We start from the raw sequence: 27,523 nt of genomic DNA on the forward strand, positions 1-27,523 counted from the left end.
AGATCTGGGCAGTCTTCCTGGAGAGATGGTCCTGTTCTTGCTCCTGGTGGCTCTTCTGTCCCCTACTGGGGAGGCAGGTGAGTGACGGTCCCACCCTCAGAGGCCCAGTCCCACCCCACATGGACAGACCTGCCCAGATGCTACACTCTTGCACGGCCTGGGCCTGGTCCATCTACGAATATTTCTGAACTCAGGGAAACCCTGATCCCATCTCCCCTGTTCAAACTTTGGCTCCATGAGCACAGTGGGCAGGCTGGAATCTTTCTTTTAGGGGAAATCATCGGGGGCCATGGGGCCAAGCCTCACTCTCGTCCCTACATGGCATTTCTTCAGTTCAAGATTTCAGGGAAATCTTACATATGTGGGGGTTTCCTTGTGCGTGAGGACTTCGTGCTGACAGCAGCTCACTGCCTGGGAAGGTGAGGAGCAGTGCCCGGGCCCCCATCCCTCTGCTGAGCCCTCCCAGGGAACCCTCTTAGGAGCTGCAGGCCTGTGCCACCAGGTAACACAGGAAGCTAATCAGACGCTGGGGAGAGAGGGACAGGTCAATGCCAGTTGCACATGGAGAGAAGGGACTGATCAAACCTGGAACATAAGGAAGCCAAGGTTGTGGCCTGGAGCCCACAGTGCAAATGTGAGAAATTCATGTTTTCCTTAGAGATAGTCAAACTCGAGCAGGACTGAACACCCTCCGTGGACTGCAGAAACTGCCACCCTGCCCAGGCTGCCAGGGAGCAGACAGTTTAGAGATACTCAGACCCAGGACCCACAGCCTAGAATTTCGCCACACCCTCCCCCTGCCCTGCCCCAAGTTTTGCCCTGTCCCAAGCTGTGCTCTTTCCTCCCAGCTCCTGGACCGTTTCTCCTGTGACACCCCCTCCCTTTCTGCTCTCTGTGCAGCTCAGTCAATGTCATCCTGGGGGCCCACAACGTCATCCTGGGGGCCCACAACGTCATCCTGGGGGCCCACAACATCATGGACCAAGAGAGGACCCAGCAGGTCATCCAAGTGAGAAGTCCCGCACCCACACTATAATTATAAGATAGGGCCAACGACATCATGTTACTGCAGGTGGGACATGTGGCTGCACTGACTCCGGACACTTCCTTCCTGGGGTTCTGCATCCCCCATGACCTCATTCTAGACCCTGCAGGTCTGGAGACTGCAGGACAGTCATGGGGTTGCCTTCTGTCCCAGGGCTGTGAAGAAGGCAACCCCACGACTGTCCTGCAGTCTCTGTGGGCCATCAGTAGGTAAGAATGCTTTTCCTCTGCTTTCAGCTGATGAGGAAGGCGAATGTGACCACCGCTGTGAGCCCCATCAGTCTGCCCAGGGTCTGGGATAAGGTGAAATCAGGGATGCTATGCAGTGTGGCTGGCTGGGGGCGTCTTGGCGTGAATATGTCCTGCCCAAAGAAGCTACAGGAGGTAGAGCTTGAAGTCCAAAGGGCCGAGAAGTGCACCTCTCGCTACCGATATTACAACACCACCACTCAGATATGTGCAGGGGACTCGAGAGAGAGCAAGAGTTCCTTTAAGGTGAGCTCCCCAGTGTTATCCATGCAAAGCCTTGGTCTCTGGATCCGGGGCCGTGAGAAGGAGCTCTGTCCTGTGTCCCCAGCCTGTCCTCCTGTCCAGTCTCTGTCCTGTGTCCCTGGGTGATGGACATCACCTCAAAGTCACATATGGGCAGAGGCTTCTTGTGGGAGGAGGCGGATTGTCAGGGCCAGATTGAAACCTCAGGACCAACAAAATCCTTTTATCAGCCAGGGCCCCTAACAGAGACCACTCACCCCAGGGCGGCAGGGAGAACAGATCAGCAGAAGGTGAGCTCAGCCCTTGCTCTCTCTGCCCATAGGGTGACTCTGGCGGCCCGCTCATGTGTAATGGTGTGGCCCAGGGCATTGTGTCCTATGCAAAAAAGGATGGGACACCTCCAGGGATCTTCACCAGAATCTCAAGCTTTATGCCTTGGATCCAAAAAGCAATGAAACAGTACGAACTTCAGGGACCAGACTGAGGTTTCTCCAAGGACTGATCTGTCCATCTTCCCTGGGGTGGAGGCACTGGGCAAAGTGGTTAGAAGCTAGGCTGCCTGAAACTTGAGCAGAAATCATGGATTCCTCCTTTACTTACCTAAACATATTCATTCAGCACCTGCCTGGTCTGACCTGTTTATAGTTCTGATCTGTTACTGGCTTCCACCTCCAATACACCACCCTATTCCAACTCTGAAATAAAAACTCCGGCTGCACTGACAGCCAGCTCCCTCCAATCATACATCCCCAGTGCCAGCTCCCTCTCCAGGCTGCCCATGAGCTCCATCAGAGAAGGGAGCCCTCTCAGGAATACACGACCCCTCTTCTTGACAACCCTCATGTCTCACCCATACGCCTTCTTCCTCGTCCACACCTACTCCCCTCCCCACCATCTGAGTGCCCTGGGATAAAACAAGAGAATCCAGATTTGGAAGGAGGGCCACATGAAGTTGAAGGTTGAGGCAGGGGGGAACTTGTCCACCCTCACAGAAATGGGGGAGGTTTACAAAGGTGTAGCTCACCCCATGCAGTTTTCCCTCCCTGCATCAGAGCAGGCAGAGCTCAGAAGCCTGAGAAAGTTTCAGGAGGCCTTCAGTATTCCTAGGCCCAGCTTGAGTGCCTGTCACAGCCCTGTCTTGGAGTCCTGGGCCCAGGGCCCTGTGCAGCCTCTGGTGTCCTGAGAGCACATTCTTCTTCAGCCCCAAGGGACCTTGAGGGAGCTCTTCCACCTTGGGCTGAGCCAGCCGCTCCCCACCTTCATCATTCCCACGTGTGTTTGTGTATAAATATATTTATCTCCAAAGGAATCTCACTTTAAAGAAAATCATTGGTTTCTAAGTATCCTACAGTTTCAAAGATTATCTATAGCCTATAGTTACTGGGTACATTTCTTCATATATATATATATATATATATATATATTTTTATCAATTGCTGAAGTTTTGATGCAAGGTTCAGAAGAGCAACCTCAGTTTTAAGACATGCAGCTTAGAGAGGGCTTAAGAGAAGTGGTTTGCTGAACATTTGAATGGAGAGTGAGCTTCAACTATTGCAAAATGTGTTCTGGCAGAAAGTAACACATATTCATCAAAATATATTCCTCATAAATGGAACATACTCAACATGGTGCGTGCAAGGGTGCGAAGTTACTGCAGGCGTGTCAGATTCTTTGTGACCCAATGACTGTCGCCCTCCAGGCTCCTCTGCCCATTCATCACAGAAAGACAACTAAATAGAGAACATATGGATAAGAAAAGTAAACGCAGTGCAGTCCCTCCACCCCCAGATCACCGTCAGTAATGCTGAAGCATATTGCCTTCCACTGTTTTCCTATTTATTCATAAGATGCTCTTGCTTCAACTCCCTTGGGACTGGGTTGTTTAGAGCTCCTCATGCTGTCCTTTCCATTCCTCTTTTTCCTGTCCTCATACTGGTGAGAGTGTTGGGTCATCTGCACATGTTTAGGATGGCCAGGCCCAGAGACATCTGAGACGTGGCTCTCTGGACTCTGGACAGAGAATACTTAGTGGGGAGTAAGGATTAGATGACCGGCATCTGTTTCCCCTTCCCACTCACCAGTCACCAGCATGGCTGGAGAGGAAGCCCCTCCTGACTCACAAACACCCTGATTTGGGTGGGACAGCCCCCAGGTGAGCTTGAGGGGCGCTGGATACCTCAGCACAACCCAATCCTGTCCCTCATTGCCGAAGGACCCAGTGATGGTTTGTTGTTTCAATGAATATCAAGTCCAGGACTTCTGTTCAAAATTTTCGGATAAGAAAGGCTCTTTTTGTTACAGAATACTTATATTTAAACAAGAGACTCTAAATTCTCCAAAAATGTGAGGCTGGAACCCTGCAAGACAGGAAATGGGGCTGCTGTTTGGGCCACTGGGTGAGTCCAGGTCTCGCTGCTCCTCGAGCAAGTGCAGTCTCTGCCTCACCCTTGGCCCCGAGCAGAGCCCCGCGCCGTGGTCCTCACGCACGTGTCCTCTGCCTGCAGATTCTAGGTCTCCTCCAGCCCCTGAGCTTCCCAAGTACAGGAGCCATGTCGCTGTATCCCTGACCCTCGCCTATTGGGTAGTTCTTCATGCTTTCCCCAGAATCAAAGAAGACCCGAGAGGGGAGAGATGCAGCCCCTCGTGATTGAGTCACTGAGGGCCTCTGGGGATCCAGCTCCTACCCTGGCTGCAACACAGCCTCCACCTCCTTGCTGCTCCTCCCGCTCTGTGACTCTGCAGTGGGAGGGCAAGTGTGGTGACAGTGTTGTTCTCACCTATCCCACAGCAGAGAACATGGGCCCACGTGGCATGCTCACACCCGGCTGGGGGAAGCACAGCTCTGGGGGGTCTGTGGGGGCACTGAGCCCCCTCTGCTTCCTTCCCCTGTGCTTTGTGTCTGGAAGGAAGAAACCCCAGCAGCTCTGACCTGGGCAAATCTTCTGGAGGATGCAGCTACCCCTGCACCTGATGGCCTTTCTTCTGCCTCCCGGGCTGGGACACGTGAGTGACCGTCCCCATTCCTGACAGGGTAGCCCATCTCGCTAAACCTCCGCAGTCCTGGCCCTTCTGCTCAGCTCCAAATTCTGAGCCAGCATCCATCCCAACTGAGACTACAAGTTCGATGCTGCATAGACATTCAGCAAGGATGGATGGTAGGAAGCAAGCCTCACTAAAAGCTTTTGTAGCTCTTAGCCTCTCTCTCAACACTGGTAAAGTGGGTTGTGCATTTGGTGGAGGATGTGAAGCTATAACACACAAATGAGTAAACTTCCTCCCTCCAGCCAGGAAAGGACCCCTCAGACAAACCATCCACAGCACGGGAGTTGACAGTGGACCCAGCTTAAGAACCAGAGAATCTTGTCAGTTTCCCCGCCCTTCACTCCTGCCCAGGAGAGGAGCCCAGGTTGTGACTGGTCAGAAATGGCTAGATGGCAGCACCCAAAGCTCTCTGGGTGTCGTTACTCTTCCCCAGGCCCCAAGCTGTTCATTTTCTGCCCCACTGTCTTGGGCAGAGTCCTCCCCCATCCCTGTGCTCTTAAATCCCACCAGTACTATCCCCACCAAACCTCAGCCAAAAGCTAATTAGAGGCCATTCATGCGTGTAATCAACGGATGTTTACTGAGATCCTGGGATGCATTATACCCTAGGACATGAGGATTTTAGAAAATCCAACTCCATAAACCCATAGGTGGATTATTAGAAAATGGCACCAATCAGGATGTTAGCAGAGGCTCAGAGGGGTCTAGGAGACTCCATGAGAGTGAGGGCTCATCAGGGTTCCCATCCATGACCTTCTGGGCTCCACCCTCTGGAAGGCAGTCTCGGGCCCCTCCATACGTGTGTGTGAATCAGGACGTGGAGAATAATACTGAGGTTTGGGGTTCAGAAAAGGTTATCCCATTGCAGTGAGAACCTGGGGGACTCTCCCCTAGTGTCTGTTGGGCACTGTTGACCCACCTTGACTGCCACCTTCCCGAATCTCCCTTCTAACCATAGCCTCCCCCATCTCCCCATCTTTCAGCCTTTTCTTTCGAGGAGATCATTGGGGGCCATGAGGCCAAGCCCCACTCCCACCCCTACATGGCTTTGGTTCAGTATCTGGGTGAGAATGGTTGGAAGAGGTGTGGCGGTGTTCTCATACAAAAGGACTTTGTTCTGACGGTTGCTCACTGCAGAGGAAGGTGAGGGGCAGTAGCCAGTCTACCCTACCTGAGGCCTGGATAAGGACCTGTCCTCTCCCCAGGAGCTGAGCCCAGGGGTACCCCGCCTTCACCCCAGGATCCTGGAAATCAGGACCACAGGAGCTCATCAAATAAGCATCTTATGAGCAGGACTAGGGTGATGAAAAGCTGAGAAACAGGACAAGTAAAGTTTTGAGGTCAGTGGGTCGGAGGTGAGAACAAGAGGCAGGGTTGAGAAGGGTCGATCCACAATGGCCAAATAAAGCATCAGAGAAGGATGAGAGTGTGCAGTGAGAGCCAAAACCCAGACTCAGAGTCACTTCACAATATCGCTGAGAAAGCTCCCGGGAGCCCTGCCCTCACGTCCCCGAGAAGCACAGGGCCCAGAGTCACTCAGCCCAGGACAGGCTGTCACCTCAATTCCCCCTCAGCTGCTGCCCTGCCCTGGTGTCAGCTGCCTGTCACAGCTCCTGGGCTGTATCTCCGGTGACCCCATGATCCCTACACCCCTGCTCTGCTCTCCATGCAGCTCAATCAACGTCACCCTGGGGGCCCACAACATTAAACAACAGGAGAGGACCCAGCAGGTCATCTGGGTGAGGAGGGCCATCCGCCACCCAGACTATAATCCTAAGAACTTCTCCAACGACATCATATTACTGCAGGCAAGGAAAACTCCCCACTGGCCCTGCCCTCCTGGGATCAGATCATAGATCTCCCAGGATCTCCTGCCTCTTTCTTCCTTCCCATCCTGGCCGCCTGACCAGTCTCAGGGGGAGAGGTGAGAGACGGGGTCCATGCAGCCTCATCATGGCATCCAGGCCAGAGGACCACCGGCTGAGCCAGACTCTTGTCTCTTCCCATCAGCTGGAAAGAAAGGCCAAGCAGACGTCAGCTGTGAAGCCCCTTAGTCTGCCCAAGGCCAAGGCCCGGGTGAAGCCAGGACAGGTGTGCAGCGTGGCCGGCTGGGGGCAGGTGGCCCTGGGCACTCCAGCCACCACGCTGCAGGAGGCAGAGCTGACGGTGCAGGAGGATCGGGTGTGCGAATCCCTCTACCCCAGGCACTACAGCCGGGCCACCCAGAAATGTGTCGGGGACCCAAGGAAGGTGAAGACCGGCTTCAAGGTCAGTTTTCTCGCATCTGAGCACACAGACCCGGGGATAGCAACTTAAGGAGATATGGGTAGGGTAGAGGCCATATCCTCAGCTGAGAATTTCGGCAGCCTGCTCCTTGAATCCAACATTTTGCCTTTTTTTTTCCTGAGTTGGTCAGGAAGCATCAGTCATCCCACAGCTTTCTTATCATCAGGGTTTCCAGGAGAAAATTTCACAGAAAGGTAGACTTGAGTCCAGCTGCTAAGAACAGACAGAGTCAGGCTGGGGCCCCAGGACCAGGACGTGACCAGGCCTCCCTGGGCCTGGGTCTTCCCCACAGCCCCTGGCTGAGACCACTGAGCCTGGGTGGCAGTGAAGACAAAGCAAGGAGGGCTGCTCAGCCCTTATCTCTCTGCCCACAGGGTGACTCCGGTGGACCCCTCGTGTGTAAAAAAGTGGTCCATGGTATTTTCTTCTATGGAAAGGCAAATGGGAAACCTCCAGGAATCTTCACCCAGGTCTCACACTTCCTGCCCTGGATAAAGAGAACAATGAAGCAGCTCTAACAGCAGCTTGAGACTGACCTTTCTCTGCACTGACCACTGTCCTGGGGCAGCAGCAAGAATCCCATAGGGATTGGCAGTGGGATCACAGGGCCACAATAAATGGGATCTCTAAAGCAATGGTGACTGAATTCCTATTTATTCGTGGAACAACCTCAATACATAACCACGCGGCTCCAGGACACCCTCTGCTGTCAGTTCTGGGTTTTACTTCCTCCTTCCTCCCTAGCCCTCTGCTGCTGCTAAGTCGCTAAGTCGTGTCCCACTCTTTCCGACCCCATGGACTGTGGCCTGCCAGGCTCCTCTGTCCATGGGATTTTCCAGGCACAAACACTGGAGTGGGTTGCCATTTCCTTCTCCAGGGGATCTTCCCGACCGAGCGATCAAACCCGCATTTCTTGCGTCTCCTGCTTGGCAGGCGAATTCTTTACCACTAAGCCACCCTAGGCCTCGCTCCTTCCTAAATCTTATGCCATCTGATTAGAATCTCATTGATTCCTCAACCACGTCTCTTTGGTGCCTAGCCTTCTGCCAGGGATGAATCTAAAGGGCAATTCATTAAAAGGACAAATTCTCCCCAAAATGGTCCTCTCTGGGTGTTAGAAATTTCTTACCTTCTCTAAACCAAACACTGTCACCAACCCCTCAACAATTTAGCAAATAACAGGTCAGAGGAAGGAGAATAACTCCAGGGACCTAGCAGGTCAGGGGGCCATGCCATGGGCACTCAGATTCCTGTTTCTAGAGCCTCTCTCTCTCCTGTGAGGGCAGGCTGCTCCCATACTGGAACTGTCTAGGGCTAAGGAGGTTGAGTGCCTGTCACAGCCCTGTCTTGGAGTCCTGGGCCCAGGGCCCTGTGCAGCCTCTTGTGTCCTGAGGGCACATCCTCCTTCAGCACCAAGTGACCTTGAGGGAGCTCTTCCACCGTGGGCTGAGCCAGCCGCTCCCACTTCCAGCATTCCTACATGTGTGTATATTTATCTCTAAAGGAAAGTCATTGTTAAAAATTCTTTGATTCAAGGTGTCCTAATATTTCAAACATGTCCCATACCTAATAGCTTATTGAATATTTTTTTTCTCTTCTATTTTTCAATAACCTCTGAATTTCTTGTAAGAATCTATTCAGGAAAGTAATTTCATTTTTAAAACATGCAGCTTAGAGAAGCCTGGGCTAAAGAGAAGTGGTTTGCTGGACGTTTGCATGGTGAGTGAACTTCCACCATGGCAAAATGTATTTTGCGTGTAAAAGCAACACACATAATCATATAAAGATAGCTAAATACAGAACATACAAGTAAGAAATTTAAAATTGCCTACAATTTTACCACCTGCAGATCATCATCATCAATGGTTCAGCTTGTGTCCTTCTGCTCTGTTTATTCATAAGATGCTCTTGCTACAACTCACTGGGACTTGGCTTGTTTAGAACTCCTGTGATCTTTTCCATTCCTCTTTCTCTGTCTCATACTGGTGACAGTGTTGGAATCATCTGCACATGTTCAGGATGGCCTGGCCCAGAGACATCAGAGATGTGGTTCTCTACTTTGGACAGAGAATATTAGTCGGGAGTAATCATTAGGATGATCAGCATCACTTATCTCATCACCTCACACCAGTAACCTGCATTTTTGGAAAGGAAGGCCCTTCCTCTCACAGGAACCCTGATTTGGATGGGACAGCCCCCAACTCAGCTCAAGGAATGCTGGATACCTCAGCACAAGCCAAGCCAGTCAGGTCACTGAATGCTGAAGGACCCAGTGATGGTTGGTGTTGGTCCAATGAGTATCAAGTCCAAGACTTTCGTTCAACACTGTGGGATAAGAAAATTTCTGTCACAGAATATTTACATTTGAAGAGCTGATTGTGAGCACAACAAAAAGATGAGGCCTGAACCCTGGCAAGTTAGGAAATGGGGTTGCTGTTTGGTTCACTTCGGTGAGTTCAGGTCTATCTGTTCCCAAACCAAGTTCAGCCACTTCCTCACACTTGGCAATGAGCAGACCCCTCATTATAGTACTCACCAGCTTGTCCTCTACCCACCTATTCTGGGTCTACCTCTGTGTCCTGTCAGCTTCACAGGGGCAGGAGCTGAATCTCTCATATCCCTGAACCTCCCCTATTGAGTAATTATTCATGATATTATCAGAATCGTAAAAGTACCAAGAGTGGAGAAGTGGAGATTCAATTACTGAGAGGCTCCTGGGGATCCAGCTCCTCTTGGTGTGATAGGGAAGAACTTTGGTATTCTGTTCGTTAGTCACTAGTGGTATAGTGTCTATAAAATTAATTATACATGATGGCACACCTCTGGGAACACTGGCTCCCAGGTAGTGAGCGTTAAGCTTCTGCTGCTGCTGCTAAGTCACTTCAGTCGTGTCTGACTCTGTGTGACCCTATAGACAGAAGCCCACCAGGCTCCCCCATCCCTGGGATTCTCCAGGCAAGAACACTGGAGTGGGTTGCCATTTCCTTCTCCAGAGCGTTAAGCTAAGATACCTTTGTTTATCTCACAGGAAACAAGCCCACTGATGAAAGACTGCAGGTCAGAAGAAATGAACACAGTCATCCTGAGGCTGATTGGAACATGATTTGACTTTACTATGTTCCCTTCTAGTATAAAAGTAGCCTGAATCCTAACTCAGGTTAGATGGTTCTTTGAAACATGAGTACACCATCTTCTTGGTCTGCTAGCTTTCTGAATAAAGTTGCTATTCCTTCTTTTAACAACTCATCTCGTGATTTATTGGCCTGTTGCTTAGCAACTAGTACAAGCTTGAACTAGGTAACAGTGGCTGCACCACAGCCTTCACTACTTATTCCTTCTGGTGAGTCTTTGCGTGTGAGTGTGGTGACAGTGTCATTCTCTCCCAATCCAGGGCAGAGAAGGTGGTCATCTGTAGCATGCTAACACCCGGCTGGAGGGGAGCACATCTCTGGGAGGTCTGTGGGGACACTGAGGCTCCCCTCCTTTCTTCCCCTGTGCTTTGTGTCTGGAAGGAAGAAACCCCAGCAGCTGTGAGCTGGACAGACCTTTGGGAAGATGCAGCCACTCCTGCCAGAGAAGGCAATGGCACCCCACTCCAGTACTCTTGCCTGGAAAATCCCATGGACAGAGGAGCCTGGTAGGCTGCAGTCTATGGGGTCACTAAGAGTCGGACATGACTGAATGACTTCACTTTGACTTTTTACTTTCATGCATTGGAGAAGGAAATGGCAACCCACTCCAGTGATCTTGCCTGGAGAATCCCAGGAACGGGGGAGCCTGGTGGGCTGCCGTCTATGGGGTCGCACAGAGTTGCAGCAGCAGCAGCAGCAGCCACTCCTGCTCCTGATGGCCTTTTTTCTGCCTCCCGGGCTGGGACCGGTGAGTGACCGCCCATTCCTGAGGGTGTAGCCCATCTCACCAAGCCTCCTGCAGTCCTGACCCTTCTGCACCCCTCTAGTTTCTGAACCAGGTTGCATCCCAACCAAGAACATGTTTGATGCCACATAGACACTCAGCAAGGAGAGGTGGCAGGCAAGCAGGGAGATTTTCACTAACATCTTTCAAGGGTCTCAGCCTGTCTCTCACTACCAGAGAAATTGGTTGTGCATTTGGTAGAGGATGTGAAGCTACAAAACACAAGTAAAATCTCTCACTCCAGCCACGAAAAGACAACCCAGACAAACCAACCACAGTATGGGAGTTGTCAGTGGACCCAGCTTATGAACCAATGCCTTCCACCCCTCACTCCTGTCCAGGATAGGAGCCAGGTGTGCGATTGATCAGAAGCAGCTAGATGACAGCACCCAAAGCTCTCCAGGTGTCTTGGCTCTTTCCCAGGCCCCAAGCAGCTCCTTTTATGCCCCACCTCCCCTGCTTTTCAGGCCCTTAGCTACTCCACTGTCTGTGGCAGTGCCCTCCACCCACCCCTGTGACCTGAAACCCCAACAACCTCAGCCAAAAGGTAATGGGAGGTCACTTGTGCAGCCAAAGAACATTTTTTGAGATCCTGCATGCGTGATGCCCTAGGACATGAGGATTTTGTAACTCTATAAGTTCCTTGTGGAAACTCACATTAATTTTACAATATTCCTGAGAAAGCTCCCAGAAGCTCTGCACTCATGTCATTGAAAAGCACAAGACACAGTGTCGCTCCCCCAGGGCTGTCTGTCACCTCAGTTTCCCCTCAGCTGCAGCCCTGCCCTGAAGTCGCTGGTCCGTCACAGCTCCTGGGCTGTACCTCCTGTGACTCCATGCTCCTCGTACATCTACTCTGTTCTCTGTGCAGCTCAATCAGCATCACCCTGGGGGCCCACAGCATCAAGAAGCAGGAGAATGTGCAGCAGGGTCAAGTGCTTTTTTCCATGTAGAAAGATGTGTCCTTAAAGACACCATAGAGACATTTATTTTCCTGAGCACCACTTATTTAGGAGGGGAAAAAACAGTTTCTCACCACTCTCTGCCATAAAACTCCATCATACACCAAGGGTTCTATATTTGTGTAGAATGTCTCAATGTGTGTGGGGTCTCTATCTTGTCATCTATGTCTCTATGGCGCCATCAGTACCACACTATCTTCATTGCTATGACTTCATTTGCTAAGCCAAGAGCTCCTATCTTATTCTCATTCTTTAAGCCTGTCTTCTCCAATGTTGGCTACTGGTTTTCCACATCTATTTAGAACCAATAAAGTCCTGTGAAATACTTCCTGAGTGCAATGAATCTGTAGGTCACTTTTAGGAGAATGAACACCTTAAAGGTATTTTCTCTTCCAAACCTGAATGTGGAATATCTTTATGATTTATACTTAGTTATTTGACCATATCTGTGATTTTAATGTTTTTTTTTCAAATTTCATTTTCTAACTATTATTGTATAGATAGAGAGATGATTAATGTTTGAGTTGATTTTGTGCCCAGAAAATTTGACAATTACCAACTATAATAATTGATCTGCAGGTTCCTGGCTATTTTTATTGTATATCTTGAATATTCCCAGTTTTATTTCCTCTTTCCCTGTCTTATACCTTTTCCTTCTACTGCCTGCTTAACTGTAGTGACTAAAATCTCTTGTATGTTATTGAAGAGAAATGATGATTATGGCTATCTGCCATACAAAACCTTGTATTGTTTTGCTCTTGAATGAAAAACATAGAACATTACGTCAGTAAGTATATTGATTGGTGTGGGATTTTTGCAGGGATTGTTTATCAGAATGAATACCCTCATTTCTGCTCCTATTTTGTAAAGAATTTTTTTTTTAATGAAGGATAGTGGGTTTTAGTAGATGCTTTTTCCCCATTCAGTTGAATTATCATATGGTGTTTCTTCTTTCATCAGTCAATGTGTTGTGTTACAGCAATTGTGTTTTGAATGAAAGCCACTCATCCTCAGAAAAACCCAAATTAGAAATGATCTAATACTTTTGCTTATGGACTGATTGGATTACATCAATACTGGAATAACATTATCCTGTAAATTTCTCCTCCCATATTGTCATCACTGGGTTTGTCATCTAGGTTTTGCTGGTCTCATAAGGGAGATGTGTAGCATTTACTTGCCAGCAGAAAATGTATATCAATATTTAAATTGTTTTCAAAGACTTCCAGGGAATTCTTGTGAGCTTGTGGCTGTCCTTGATGGACTATTTTTGAAAATGGAATCAATTCGTGTAATGTTTATAGGAAAATTCAAACTTCCTGAGTATGTTTCTTTAATTTATATTTTCTAGGGATTTGTAATTCCATGTAGGTTTTGAAAACTGTTCACTTCCCTGTGACCTAGAGGTTAGCATAGATAAGATTTACATATATCTCCCAGATAAAACTCTTTCTTAGTTCACCCACCCTGTGGCTATAATTTTCATTATCTCAATAGCGTCTTTAGTACTCAGAATTATCTTGATTCTTACATACCCAAGTGCTGGAGTCCCGCTCCAGCAGCCAGGGAATCAGCCTGAAGGGATGAGCGGTGTTGGTGGGGAATGATGTAGCCTCTGACTCGAGGTATGGAACTACATGTTTATTTCAAGCATCACGTCTTCTTTCATACTTTTTCAAAAGGTTTAGGTCAGAGGTTTTACATTTTCAGCTCTCCCTCACCCAGATTTATTATCTCCTTGTTGCCCTTCAAGGAGAGTTCCTGTTTCAGTGATTCTCTCAGAAATGTGTTTACTTGTGATTACATTGTAACTCATGCTTATGTCTGCCTGCATACCACATTCCTCAGTTTATCTCTTATCTTTCTAAATCTTGCTTGCCCCTAGTATCCTAAGCTCACTATCTCCTAAAAAGTCTTCTAGGTATTCTTAATTATTCCTAAACCCTAAACTCAGCAAACTTCCTTTGTCATAAACATCCCCCTCACAAAGAGGTCTCAGATAACAATCCTTCCAGTGGCCTCAAGCTGCCGCCTACATGCTTATCCTGGGACATCCTTTGTAAAAATCCTTGAACAAATGTCAATAGTTACTTTATAGATTATTTTCTGGGCACAACTGCAGAAGGCTTTGTGCTTTCTCATGCCATTCACAAAACAATAAGCACTTTAACATTCTTTCCACCCAACTCAACTGAAGAAGGGAAGGAACAAGTCAGAATCACAAGAGCTAACTCATTCATCCCGGGTCTGTGCCTGTGGGACAAGGAGAGGGGGTTGTGGGCACAGTGCCATTCCCTATATGGCATTTGTTGAATACCAGGTTTCAGAGGACATTTTGAGCTCTGTGGGTTTCCGCATGTGTGAGGACTTTCTGCTGACAGCAGTTCACTACTTGGGAAGGTGAGGAGCAGTGCCCAGGCCCCCACCCTCTGTTGACCGCTTGCTGGGGACACAGGAAGCTCTTCAAAGTCCAGGTGAGCTTTGGGGAGAGAGGGACAAGTGAATGCCAGTGATACATTAAAAGAAGCAACTGATCATACCTGAAATGGGAGGAAGCCAAGGTTGTGCCCTGGACCCTGGAGTATACATGTGAGAAAGTCACGTTTCCTTCTGTGACTGTCAAGATGCTGCATGACTGAACACCCTCCTGGATTCCAGGAGGTCCTCCCTGACTGTGCTGCTAGAAACAGACAGCTCAGAGATGCTCAGCTCCAGGGCCCATTGCCTAGAATTCTCTCCCCTCCAGTCCCACCCTGTCCCAAGCTGTGTTCTATCCTACCAGCCTCTGGACTGTATCTCCTGAGACATCTGCTCCCTCTCTGCTCTCTGTGCAGCTTAATCAATGTCACCTGGGGGCCCACAACATCACGGAACAGAGAGGATCCAGCAGGTCAGCCCCATGAGAAGAGCCATCTGCCACCCAGACTGTAATGGTAAGACTTGGGTCAACGATATCATGTTACTGCAGAGGGGATGCATGGCTGCACTGGTTCTGGGACACTTTCCTTCCAGGGTTCTGCATCCCCCATGACCTCATTCCTGCCCTTCCTCCTGTATGACCCCTTCTGTGGTTCGAGCACTGAGAAGAAGGCAACCCCATGACTGTCCTGCAGTCTCTGTGGGCCATCAGTAGGTGAGAATGCCTTTCCTCTTCTTCGGCTGATTAAGGCTGATTTGACAGATGCAGTGAGCCCCATTAATCTGCCCAGAAGCTGGCAGAAGTGAAGCAGGTATAATATGCAGTGTGGCTGGCTGGGGGCAACTTGGGGTAGATATGCCCTGTGTAGACACACTATAGGAGGTAGATCTTAAAGTCCAAAGGGAGGAGAAACATATCACTTGCTATGCTGGAGATCCAAACAAGAGGAAGAATTCTTACTTGGTGAGATCCTCAGTGTTGTCCATGCAAAACCTTGGGTTATCAGGAGCTGCGTTAGGCATTACTGACAAAATGGAGGCACGGCTCCCAACCCCCTCTCCTTGTCCCACAGGCACAGACCCGGGATGAAGGAGTTAGCTCTTGTGATTCTGACTTGTTCCTTTCTTTCTTTGGTTAAGTTGGCTGGAAAGAATGTTAAGGTGCTTATTGTTCTTGAGAGAAACATGAGAAAGCACAAAGCCTTCTGTAGTTTGTGCCCAGAAAATAATCTATAAAGTAACCATCAACATTTGTTCAAGGATTTTTACAAAGAATGTCCCAGGATGAGTACATAGGCTGCAGCTTGAGGCCATGGGAAGGATTGTTATCTGAGACCTGTTTGTGAGGAAGATGTTTATGACAAAGGAAGTGTGCTGAGTTTAGGGTTTAGGAATAATTAAGAATAGCTAGAAGCCCTTTTAGGATATAGTGAGCTTAGGATACTAGGGGCAAGCAGGATTTAGAAAGATAGGAGATAAACTAAGGAATGTGGTAGGCAGCCCGGACATAAGCATAAATTACAATGTAATCACAAGTAAACACGATTCTGATAGAATCGCTGAAACCAGAACTCTGTTTGAAGGGCAACAAGGAGATTGTAGGGAACAAGGTAAGGAAGGTTGAGAAGTGCTTGCAAACAAGACTCTCAACCAGGGCTGAACAGTCTTGCAAATGAGATGTTCAGCTAAGAATCCTCTGTTTGTTCCCATGGGAAAAGAACATTTCTTGCACACAAGGATGTTTCTCTGATTCCTCAAAAGGAACAGACCCAGGGACAAAAGGGATTCTAAGCTGATAAGAAAATTCCCCAAAACAAAGTCTTAGCTGCAGTAAGTAAGTTAAGGTAAAAGTTATCTCGCCCTGTGCCTGCTCACTGTATAGTCACTAAATCATAGTGCTTGGCAACTTACTCTTTAGATTGTTGTGCAAGGGATATAAAATAAAGCAGCTGTAAAAAGCAAGGGGTTAAAATAAAAAGATTCAAACCACTCTGCAGTGTTGGGGTTTCATTCCATTGCCAGCAGGAGATAATAAATCTGGGTGAGGGGGAGCTGAAAATGTAAAACCTCTGACCTAATCCTTTTGAAAAAGTATGAAAGAAGACGTGATGCTTGAAATAAACATGTAGTTCCATACCTCGAGTCAGAGGCTACATCATTCCCCGCCAACACTGCTCATCCCTTCAGGCTGATTGCCTGGCTGCTGGAGCTGGACTCCAGCATTGGGTCAGGTGAGCTGGGAGGATGGGGGGCAGTGGGAAGGAACCTTGTGCCTGTGTCCCCAGCATGTCCTCCTCTCTGATCTCTTTCCTGTGTCCCTGGGGGTGAACATTTCCCCAAAGTCGAATATGGGCAGAGGCTTCGTGTGGGAGGAGCAGCAGGTTTGTCAATGCCTGGATGAAACCTCAGGATCAACAAAGGCCCTGATGTCAGCCCAGGCCCCTCACAGAGACCATCCTGGGCATCAGCGGTGAGAATAACTGAAAAAGGTGAGCCCAGCCCTTGCTCTCTCTGCCCACGGGGTGACTCCAGGGGCCCGCTCGTGTGTAATGGTGTTGTCCAGGGCATTGTGTTCTGTGGAGAAGAGCATGGGAGAACTCCATATGTCTACACGAGAATCTCCAGCTTTCTGTCCTGGGTCCAAACAACAATGAGCCAGTACAAATGGCGGGATCAGCCTGAGGTGCCCCTGGGATGGACCCCTCCATCTTCCCTGGAATGGGTGCACTGGGCAAAGTGGGTGAGGGAAAGCTGCCTGGAATTTAATAAACTTTCATCTCTTGAGCAGAAATCACGGATTCCTCTTTTATTTACCTAAACACATTTGTTAGGCACCTAGGCTGCCAGGGAACCATCTATTCACATCTGATCTTCCTCCTTCAGCAATACACTGCACCCCACCCCCACCTTCCAACTCTGAAATAAAAACTCCTGCTGCACTGACAGCCAGCTCCCTCCAGTCACATGTTGCCAGTGCCAGCTCCACCTGCAGGCTACCCTTGAGCTCCATCAGAGATGGGAGACCCCTCCTCCGGAAAGCAGGACCCTCTTGTCAACGATCCTCGTGTCTCATCCTCATGACCCCTCCTCATCCACACCTACTCTCCTATCCCCCATCCCAGTGCCCAGGGGGCAACAGAAGAGAATCCAAATTTGGAAGGAGGCTCACCCGAGAAGCTCTGGGGTTGAGGTGGGCCCTTGTCCATCCTATCAGAAATGGAGGAGGTTTACAAAGGTGTGGCTCACTGAATGCAGTCTCTCTCCACATCAGAACAGACAGAGGTGAGAAGTCTGAGAAAGTTTCAGGAGGGCTTCAGTCCTCCCAGGCACAGCTCAAGTTCCTGCCACAGCCCTGTCTTGGAGTCCTGAGCACTAGGGCCCTGTGAAGCCTCTGGTGTCTGACAGCACATCCTCCTTCAGCCCCAAGTGACCCTGAGGGAGCTCTTCCATCTTGGGCTGAGCCAGCCTCTCCCCACCTCCATTATTCCCATGTAGGTGTGTATATAAATATATTTATTTCTAAAGGAAAGTCATTGCAATAAAAAGTTTTGGATTCAGGGGTATCCTAATGATTCAAAGTTTTCTTATAACCTATAGGTTATTGACTCAATTTTTCCTTCTATTAGTAATCTCTGGATTTTTAAAATCTATGAATGTATTTGGGAAAGTTGCTAACTTTTAAAACATGCAGCTTAGGGAAGGCTAAGCTGAAGGAGAGTGGTTTGCTGAACATTTGCGTGGTGAGTGAGTTTTGACTGTGCAAAATGCATTTTGGATGGAAAAGCAACAGACTTCATAGTTAAATACAGAACATACAAATAAGAGGGTTAAAAGAAGTGCAGAATTCCATCATCCTCAGATCATCCTTGATGCTTAAACATATTTCCTTTTGCTCTTTTTCTGTTGGTTCATAAGATTTTGTTCCTTCAGTTCACTTGGGATTGGGTTGTATAGAACTCCTCATGCCGTCCTTTCCATTCCTCTTTCTTCTGTCCTCATACTGGTGAGAGGGTTGGGGTCATCTGCACATGTTTAGGATGGCCTGGCCCAGGGTTATCTGAGGCATGGTTCTCTGGAGACTGGACAGAGAATACTTTGTGGGGAGTAATTATTAGGATGAGTAGCATCCATATCTCTTTCGCTGCTCACCAGTCACCAGCATGTTTGGAGAGGAAGCCCCCCTTCCCACTCATGAGAACTCTGATTTGGGTGGAAGAGCCCCCATCTCAGCTTGAGGGACGCTCAGTGCCAATGGTCCCAGGGACAGTTTGTTTTGGCCCAGTGAGTATCAAGTCCAGGACCTTTGTTCAGAACTGTGGGATAAGAAAAGCTCCCTATGTTGTGAAATATTTACGTTTAAAGAGGCGATTCTAAACACTCCAAAAATGTGAGTCTAGAATGGTAACAAGATAGGCAATGGGATTGCTGTTTGGGGCACTTGGGTGTGTCCAGGGTACCTGCTCATAAGGCAAGTCCAGTCTCTGCCTTCCCACGTGGCACCAAGCAGACCCCCTTGTCTTGGTCCTCACCATCTTTCTCTCTACCCACAGATTCTACGTCTACCTCTGCCTACTGTCAGCTTCTCAAGGGCAGGAACTATGTCTCTCATATCCCTGGACCTTGCTATTGAGTAATTATTCATGATCTCATCAGAATCATAGAAGAACCAACAGTGGGGAAATGGAGATGTTCTTGATTCAGTCACTGAGGCGCTCCTGGGGTCCAGCCCCTCCACTGCTATATTATGGAAGAATCCTTGCAGTCGATTAGATTAGTTACTAATGGGGTGTTGAGTACAAATTTAAATTAACATGATGGCCCATCAGTGGAATCCTGCCTCCCAAGTAATGTGCATTAAGCTAAAATGCCTTTGTTTACGATACAGGAGACATCCTGGTCAGGCTCGCCAATGAACGACTGCAGGACAGAAGAAACCGACACAGCCTCTCAGGAGGCTGACTGGAACCAAGGAATGTTTGATGCCACTCCCTCCTCTTTTATCATAGTATAACAGAAGCCTGAATTCTAACTCAAGGAAGACGGTTCCTTGGGACACAAGTCCACCATCTTCTCGGTCTGCTGGCTTTCCAAATAAAGTCACTATTCCTTGCCCAAACAACTCATCTCTGTGTTTATTGACTTACTGTACAGCAATGAGCTTGGACTTGGTAACACTGACTGCACCACAGTCTTAACTTTGTTGTTCTTGCTCTGTGTCTCTGCAGTGGGAGTGCAAGTGTGGTGACTGTTGTTCTCACCTATCCCACAGCAGAGAACATGGACACACGTGGCATGCTGACACCTGACAGGGGGGTGCACAGCTCTGGGAGGTCTGTGGGGGCACTGAGCCTCCCCTCCTTCCTTCCTCTATGCTTTGTGTCTGGAAGGAAGAAACCCCAGGGGCTGTGAATTGGGCAGATCTTCTGGAAGATGCAGCCACTCCTTCTCCTGATGGCCTTTCTTTTGCTTCCTGGGCTGGAACAGGTGAGAGACTGTCCCCATTCCTGAGGGCAGAACACATCTCACTAAACCTCCTGCAGTCCCGACCCTCTGCTCAGCTCCAATTTCTGAACCAGCTCCTACCCCTAGCAAGACTACAAGTTTGATGCCACATAGACACTCAGCAAGGAGGGATGGTGGGCTGGAAGAAAGATTTTCACTAAGATCTTTCATGGGTCTCAGACTCTCTCTCACCACCAGGAAAGTGGGTTGTGCATTTGGTGGAGGATGTGAAGCTATAAAACACAAGTAAGCAAAATCCCTCAGTCCAGCCAGGATAGGACAACTCAGACAAACCATCCACAATACGGGAGTTTTGGTGACCCAGCTTAAGAACCAGAGAAAACTTCTCAGTGCTTCTCACCCTTCACTCTTGCTAGGAGAGAAGTCCAGGGTGTGATTGATCAGAAATGGCTAGGTGACATTGCCCAAAGCTCTCTAGGTGCCTTGACTCTTCCCCAGACCCCAAGAAGTCCATTTTCTGCCCCACCTCCCCACCTCTCAGGCGGTCAGCTGCCCCAGTGTCTTTAGCAGTGCCCAGCCCCATTCCTGTAGTCTTGAATCCCACCAGTACTGTCCCTATCAATCTTGGCCAAAAGCTAGCCATTCACTCGTACAGCCAAAAAAAAAAAAATTTACTGAGATCCTGGGATGCATTATACTCAAGGACATGAGGATTTTACAAAATCTACCTCTATAAACTCCTAGTGCAAGCTCACATTAATTTCACAATATTCCTGAGAAAGCTCCCAGAAGCCCTGCACTCGTGTCATTGAAAAGCACAAGACACAGTATCACTCCCCCAGGGCTGTCTGTCACCTCAATTTCCCCTCAGCTACAGCCCTGCCCTGAAGTCGCCAGCCCATCACAGCTCCTGGGCTTATCTCCTGTGACTCCACGCTCCTCATACCTCTACTCTGTTCTCTGTGCAGCTCAATCAGCGTCACCCTGGGGGCCCAGAGCATCAAGAAGCAGGAGAGGGTGCAGCAGGGTCAAGTGCTTTTTCTTTCCATGTAGAACGACGTGCCTTATAAGACACCATAGTGACATTTATTGTCCTAGCACCACTTATTGAGGAGGGGAAAAAAGTAGTCTTTTCCTCATTCTCTGCCATGAAAGCTCCATCATAAACCATGTTTGATATATGTGTCATTCTTTAATCACTAAGTCATGTCTGACGTTTGAGACCCCATGGTCTGTAGCCCACTGGGCTCTTCTCTTTGTGGGATTTCCCAGGCAAGAATACTGGAGTGGGTTGCCATTTCCTTCTCCATGGGATCTTCCCAACCCAGGGACTGAACCTGGGTCTTCTGCATTATTTGGTGGACTCCTTACTGTTGAGGCACCTGGGTAGCCCTTGATGTGTGTGTATCATTGTCCCAACATGTGTGGGGTCTCTTTATCTTGTCCATTAGTCCTTATCCCTGTGCTCCATCAGCGCCACACCATCCTCAGTACTATGACTTCATTTGCTAAAGCAAGACCTGCCATCTTGTTCTCATTCTTTAAGATGACTTGGCTATTTTTGGTCATGGGTTTTTCCACATCTATTTTCCATGTCTATTTAGAACCGAGAAAGTTCTAAGAAATACCTCTTAGATGCAGTGAATCTATAGACCACTTTTTGGAGAAATGACATTTAAAAATATTTTCTCTTCCAAACATGAACATGGAATATCTTTCTGTTTAAATCTTCTAGCAACCCCACGTCCAAGGAGCAGTGGCTGCACGGGTGCAAGAGGGCCTAGAGGATCTCTCCCATGTTGAAGGTCAGGAAGGGGGGCAGTGAGGAGATACCCTTTGTCCAAGGTAAGGAGCAGTGGCTGGCTTTGCTGGAGCAGCCATGAAGAGATACCCCACACACAAGGTACGAGAAACCCAAGTAAGATGGTAGGTGTTGCAAGAGGGCATCAGAGGGCAGACACACTGAAATCATACTCACAGAAAACTAGTCAGTCTAATCACACTAGGACCACAGCCTTGTCTAACTCAATGAAACTAAGCTATGCCTGTGGGGCAACCCAAGACGGGCGGGTCACGGTGGAGAGGTCTGACAGAATGTGGTGCAAACCACTTCAGTATTCTTGCCTTGAGAACCCCGTGAACAGGACGAAAAGGCGAAATGATAGGATACTCAAAGAGGAACTCCCCAGGTCAGTAGGTGCCCAACACGCTACTGGAGATCAGTGGAGAAAGAAGTCCAGAAAGAATGAAGGGATGGAGCCAAAGCAAAAACAATATCCAGCTGTGGATGTGACTGGTGATAGAAGCAAGGTCTGATGCTGTAAAGAGCAATATTGCATAGGAGCCTGGAATGTCAGGTCCATGAATCAAGGCAAATTGGAAGTGGTCAAACAAGAGATGGCAAGAGTGAATGTTGACATTCTAGGAATCAGAGAACTAAAATGGACTGGAATGGGTGAGTTTAACTCAGGTGACCATTATATCTACTACTGCTGGGAGGAATCCCTCAGAAGAAATGGAGGAGCCATCATGGTCAACAGAAGAGTCTGAAATGCAGTACTTGGATGTAATCTCAAAATGCAGAATGATCTCTGTTCGTCTCCAAGGCAAACCATTCAATATCACAGTAATCCAAGTCTATGCCCCAACCAGTAACGCTGAAGAAGCTGAAGTTGAACGGTTCTATGAAGACCTAGAAGACCTTTTAGAACTAACAACCAAAAAAGATGTCCTTTTCATTATAGGGGACTGGAATGCAAAAGTAGGAAGTCAAGAAACACCTGGAGTAACAGGCAAATTTGGCCTTGGAATGCAGAATGAAGCAGGGCAAAGACTAATAGAGTTTTGCCAAGGAAATGCACTGGTCATAGCAAACACTCTCTTCCAACAACACAAGAGAAGACTCTCCACATGGACATCACCAGATGGTCCACACTGAAATCAGACTGATTATATTCTTTGCAGCCAAAGATGGAGAAGCTGTATACAGTCAACAAAAACAAGACCAGGAGCTGAGTGTGGCTCAGATCATGAACTCCTTATTACCAAATTCAGATTTAAATGGGAGAAAGTAGGGAAAACCACTAGACCATTCAGGTATGACCTAAATCAAATCCCTTATGATTATACAGTGGAAGTGAGAAATAGATTTAAGGGCCTAGATCTGATAGATAGAGTGCCCGATGAACTATGGAATGAGGTTCGTGACATTGTACAGGAGACAGGGATCAAGACCATCCCCATGGAAAAGAAATGCAAAAAAGCAAAATGGCTGTCTGGGGAGGCCTTACAAATAGCTGTGAAAAGAAGAGAGGTGAAAAATAAAGGAGAAAAGGAAAGATATAAGCATCTGAATGCAGAGTTCCAGAGAATAGCAAGAAGAGATAAGAAGGTCTTCCTCAGCAATCAATACAAAGAAATAGAGGAAAAAACAGAATGGGAAAGACTAGAGATCTCTTCCAGAAAATTAGAGATACCAAGGGAACATTTCATGCAAAGACGGGCTTGATAAAAGACAGAAATGGTCTGGACCTAACAGAAGCAGAAGATATTAAGAAGAGGTGGTAAGAATACACAGAACTGTACAAAAAAGAGCTTCACGGCCCAGATAATCATGATGGTGTGATCACTCATCTAGAGCCAGACATCCTGGAATGTGAAGTCAAGTGGGCCTTAGAAAGCATCACTATGAGCAAAGCTAGCGGAGGTGATGAAATTCCAGTTGAGCTATTTCAAATCTTGAAAGATGATGCTGTGAAAGTGCTGCACTCAATATGCCAGCAAATGTGGAAACCTCAGCAGTGGCCACAGGACTGGAAAAGGTCAGTTTTCATTCCATTCCCAAAGAAAGGCAATGGCAAAGAATGCTCAAACTACCGCACAATTGCACTCATCTCACATGCTAGTAAAGTAATGTTTAAAATTCTACAAGCCAGGCTTCAGCAATACATGAACCGTGAAATACCTAATGTTCAAGCTGGTTTTGGAAAAGGCAGAGGAATCAGAGATCAAATTGCCAAAATTCACTGGATCATGGAAAAAGCAAGAGAGTTCCAGAAAAACATCTCTTTCTGATTTATTGACTGTGCCAAATCCTTTGACTGTGTGGATCACAATAACCTGTGGAAAATTCTGAGAGAGATGGGAATACCAGACCACCTGACCTGCCTCTTGAGAAATCTGTATGCAGGTCAGGAAGCAACAGTTAGAACAGGACATGGAACCACAGACTGGTTCCAAATAAGAAAAGGAGTACGTCAAGGCTGTATATTGTCACCCTGCTTATTTAACTTATATGCAGAGTACATCATGAGAAACGCTGGACTGGAAGAAACACAAGCTGGAATCAAGATTGCCAGGAGGAATATCAATAACCTCACATTGCAGATAATACCACCCTTATGGCAGAAAGTTAAGTGAAGTCGCTCAGTCGTGTCTGACTCTGCGACCCCATAGACTGTAGGCTACCAGGCTCCTCTGTCCATGGAATTTTACAGGCAAGAATACTGGAGTGGATTGCCATTTCCTTCTCCAGGGGATCTTCCCAACCCAGGGCTTGAACCCAGGTCTCCTGCATTGTAGGCAGATGCTTTTACCATCTGATCCAATGTGAAGAGAAACTAAAAAGCCTCTTGATGAAAGTGAAAGAGTAGAATGAAAAAGTTGGCTTAAAGCTCAACATTCAGAAAATGAAGATCATGGCATCTGGTCCCATCACTTCATGGAAAGTAGATATGGAAACAGTGGAAACCGTGTCAGACTTTATTTTTTGGGGCTCCAAAATCACTGCGGATGGTGACTGCAGCCATGAAAGTAAAAGATGCTTACTCCTTGGAAGAAAAGTTATGACCAACCTAGATAGCATATTCAAAAGCAGAGACTTTACTTTGCCGACTAAGGTCCGTCTAGTCAAGGCTATGGTTTTTCCTGTGGTCATGTATGGATGTGAGAGTTGGACTGTGAAGAAGGCTGAGCACCGAAGAATTGATGCTTTTGAACTGTGGTGTTGGAGAAGACTCTTGAGAGTCCCTTGGACTGCAAGGAGATCCAACCAGTCCATTCTGAAGGAGATCAGCCCTGGGATTTCTTTGGAAGGAATGATGCTAAAGCTGAAGCTCCAGTACTTTGGCCACCTCATGTGAAGAGTTGACTCACTGGAAAAGACTCTGATGCTAGGAGGGATTGGGGGCAGGAGGAGAAGGGGACGACAGAGGATGAGATGGCTGGATGGCATCACTGACTCAATGGACGTGAATCTGAGTGAACTCCGGGAGTTGCTGATGAACAGGGAGGCCTGGCGTGCTGCGATTCATGGGGTCGCAAAGAGTGGACACGACTGTGCAACTGAACTGAACTGAACTGAAAACAATGCTAATGGTAATTCCCAAGGTTGTGATGGGTAACCCTGGAGAAGGAAATGGCAACCCACTCCAGTATTCTTGCCTGGATCCTGACATCTGTATATATTCTATTTCAATCAAATGAGCTTAATTCCTCATGTAAGATTAGGAACCCCAGCACCCCTAGAACAACATTGACATTCCCATTAGCGGGACTAGATTTCCCTGCCTTTGAAGGTACAGCAGAAGGGCCCTTTGTATGAAATGGGGGAAGTCTAATTCTGAGGCATAAGCTTTGATAGCAAGATTCATAAAATAGAGATAACTCTAGTTACTTCACAGGATTGGTATAAAAGTAACAATACATCTAAGAGAGTGACAAGAATTGATATTCATGAGCTCTTTAAGGTCCTAATTCCAATCCCATTTACTCTTATGATAATGTATGTAAAGCCCAACCGTAGAGTATGGTCTCTTCCCCTACCTAATATTCTTTCATCACGGTCTTCTGCCTATGAACATTTGGTTAGGAGGGAGAGAGAGATGCAGATTAATGTTTTTCAAATTGCAGGTAACCATGCTGAAGTGGGGTGTAGCTTGCATTTTAATCTGAGTGGAATAAGATGGGCTGCAAAGGAGTGGCAGCTTAGGCTGCATTGCACGTGATTAAGGATGAGTATTGTTTCCTGCAACTTTGGATTCATTTGTATGTTTGTAGGTTTGTGCCTTTGTACTCACACATACCTGTGGTATATGTGTTGGGTCTTTTTGCAAATGTGTTTCCTACTGTGGTCACTGTCTTAAACGTGCATATGCTTCTGAATTCTCAGTGTAAAGACTCTCCCCCACCCATGTCTCTGATGGGCCTTGATCAGCTGCCTTGCCTGGGAAGGACATGAGCCCTCCACCTCCACATCAATGAGGGACCACACTGAAGAGCTCATCCCTGAGGCCAAAACTTGGAGGTTCAGGCCTCAGCTTCACCTCCCACAAAACAGAGGGCATCTCTAGGGGAAATTCTGATTAGAAAGATGCAGGCACATTATGAGAGAAGAGAACATGACCAGTCACTTCCTGTGGTTACCAGCCTGGCCCTGCCCTCACTTGTTGGGAGTGAAAAACCCAAGACTAGAAAACAGAGGCAGCACGTGCCCTGGGCAGCCTCTCTGAGAAGATGCATCGTCCTCCTCTCCCGCTGGTGCTCCTCCTCCTCTGCTGCAGAGCCCAGGCTGCTGAGTTGCCCGGCCACTCCTTCTGGAAACTGCAGGATCAACCTCTAAAACAAGATTTACTCGGAAGATTGCTGACCCTTAAACAGAACCCCAGGCTTTCTCCCCAGCACCCCAGAGTGAAGTTTCCCCTTGGGCTGTGCACACCCTCTCTCTGCAGCCCATGGTCGCTCCCAGGAACAAGGAGCCCACCTTGATTGAGGGAAAGCCCAGAGCAGGGCCCCAGGGGTGGTCTCCTCTGCATGGAGTGTGTGACACTGAGCTGAGGCCTGTGTTCCCTTCACCTTCTGGCCTTGCAACTTGGCTGATCTCTGAGCAACCTGGGATATGGAGATGGTGGAGGCAGGAACCTGGAGAGCTGGTCATGCACGGGGACAGAGGAGGGTTGAGTGAGGGCAGAATGGGAGTGGGGGGAACCCTTAGGTGAGTGTGACTGCGAGGCGTCTGAGGCCAGCTTGCCTGCTGTGCCTGGAGCAGAGGCAGCAGACACCAGAGCCACCTGAGAGGAAGAGGGCAGAACTCGGGGCGAGTGCGTATTCCAGAGACGCCTGTTCCGACTTGCAGCCAGCCGCTGCACCCTCTGTGTTCAGGCCCTGGGGTTCTGTGTTCCAGGGGTGATCATCGGGGGCACAGAGAGCAAGCGACACTCCCGCCCCTACATGGCCTACCTGGAAATTGTCACCTCGCAGGAAAAGCAGGTGGCTTGTGGTGGTTTCCTGATAAGAAGGGACTTTGTGCTGACGGCTGCGCACTGTGCAGGAAGGTGAGACAGTGGGTCCTGTTTATCTCCAAGTGGGAGGTGAGCATCCAGGGGACCAACCAGGAACAGCTCCTCGGGGCCTGAGGGGAGCTCCTAGGCCTGGGTCTCTTTAGGGAGAGACGATACGTGGCCTTAAGGAAATCATTCTCAGAGTGGAACGGCTGTCCTGACCCTCAGTCACTGTGAGCTCAGCTCCCCTCAGAGGAAAGGGGACCTCATCCCAGAGCCCCTCTTCTAAAAGCAGCTCCCCCTCCCCAACCCCAACACAAAGGATGTGGACTCACTCTTCAGGGGCCCACCCAGTTCTCGACAACTTCCTCCATGCCCTTTTCAAGAACTGGCCTTTAGTTCCTGGGGACCTGAACCCACCCTTTCCTTGGGAGACAGAGAACAGGGTCCACCTGAGACCCCACCACTCCCCCCTTTCCTCGGACACCTCTGCCCCAAGAGAGGAGGCCCTCATTAGGGCACCTTGATTAGGAAGTACCTACCCTGTGCCCTGGGTCCTCCACAGCTCACTAGTCCCTGGCATCCGGAAGACCCTGGAAATTATCTCTGTCCCTGAGAAAGCTC

General features: G+C 48.4%; 2 protein-coding genes across 2 annotated transcripts; both read left to right on the forward strand.

The window, feature by feature from the left end:
* Positions 1-26,957, forward strand: LOC132658149 (mast cell protease 3-like). Its single transcript, XM_060401961.1, has 4 exons — positions 1-77; positions 272-419; positions 20,591-20,649; positions 26,803-26,957. Exons 1-4 carry the CDS (start codon positions 26-28, stop codon positions 26,955-26,957), a joined length of 414 nt encoding a protein of 137 aa, XP_060257944.1. The 5' UTR covers positions 1-25.
* Positions 4,322-7,499, forward strand: LOC101113741 (granzyme H-like). Its single transcript, XM_060401438.1, has 5 exons — positions 4,322-4,539; positions 5,576-5,721; positions 6,251-6,386; positions 6,589-6,846; positions 7,239-7,499. Exons 1-5 carry the CDS (start codon positions 4,486-4,488, stop codon positions 7,380-7,382), a joined length of 738 nt encoding a protein of 245 aa, XP_060257421.1. The 5' UTR covers positions 4,322-4,485; the 3' UTR covers positions 7,383-7,499.
* Positions 26,958-27,523: the final 566 nt, after the last annotated feature.

This window comes from Ovis aries, chromosome 18, assembly GCF_016772045.2.
Source record: "Ovis aries strain OAR_USU_Benz2616 breed Rambouillet chromosome 18, ARS-UI_Ramb_v3.0, whole genome shotgun sequence".
Lineage (NCBI taxonomy): Eukaryota > Metazoa > Chordata > Mammalia > Artiodactyla > Bovidae > Ovis > Ovis aries.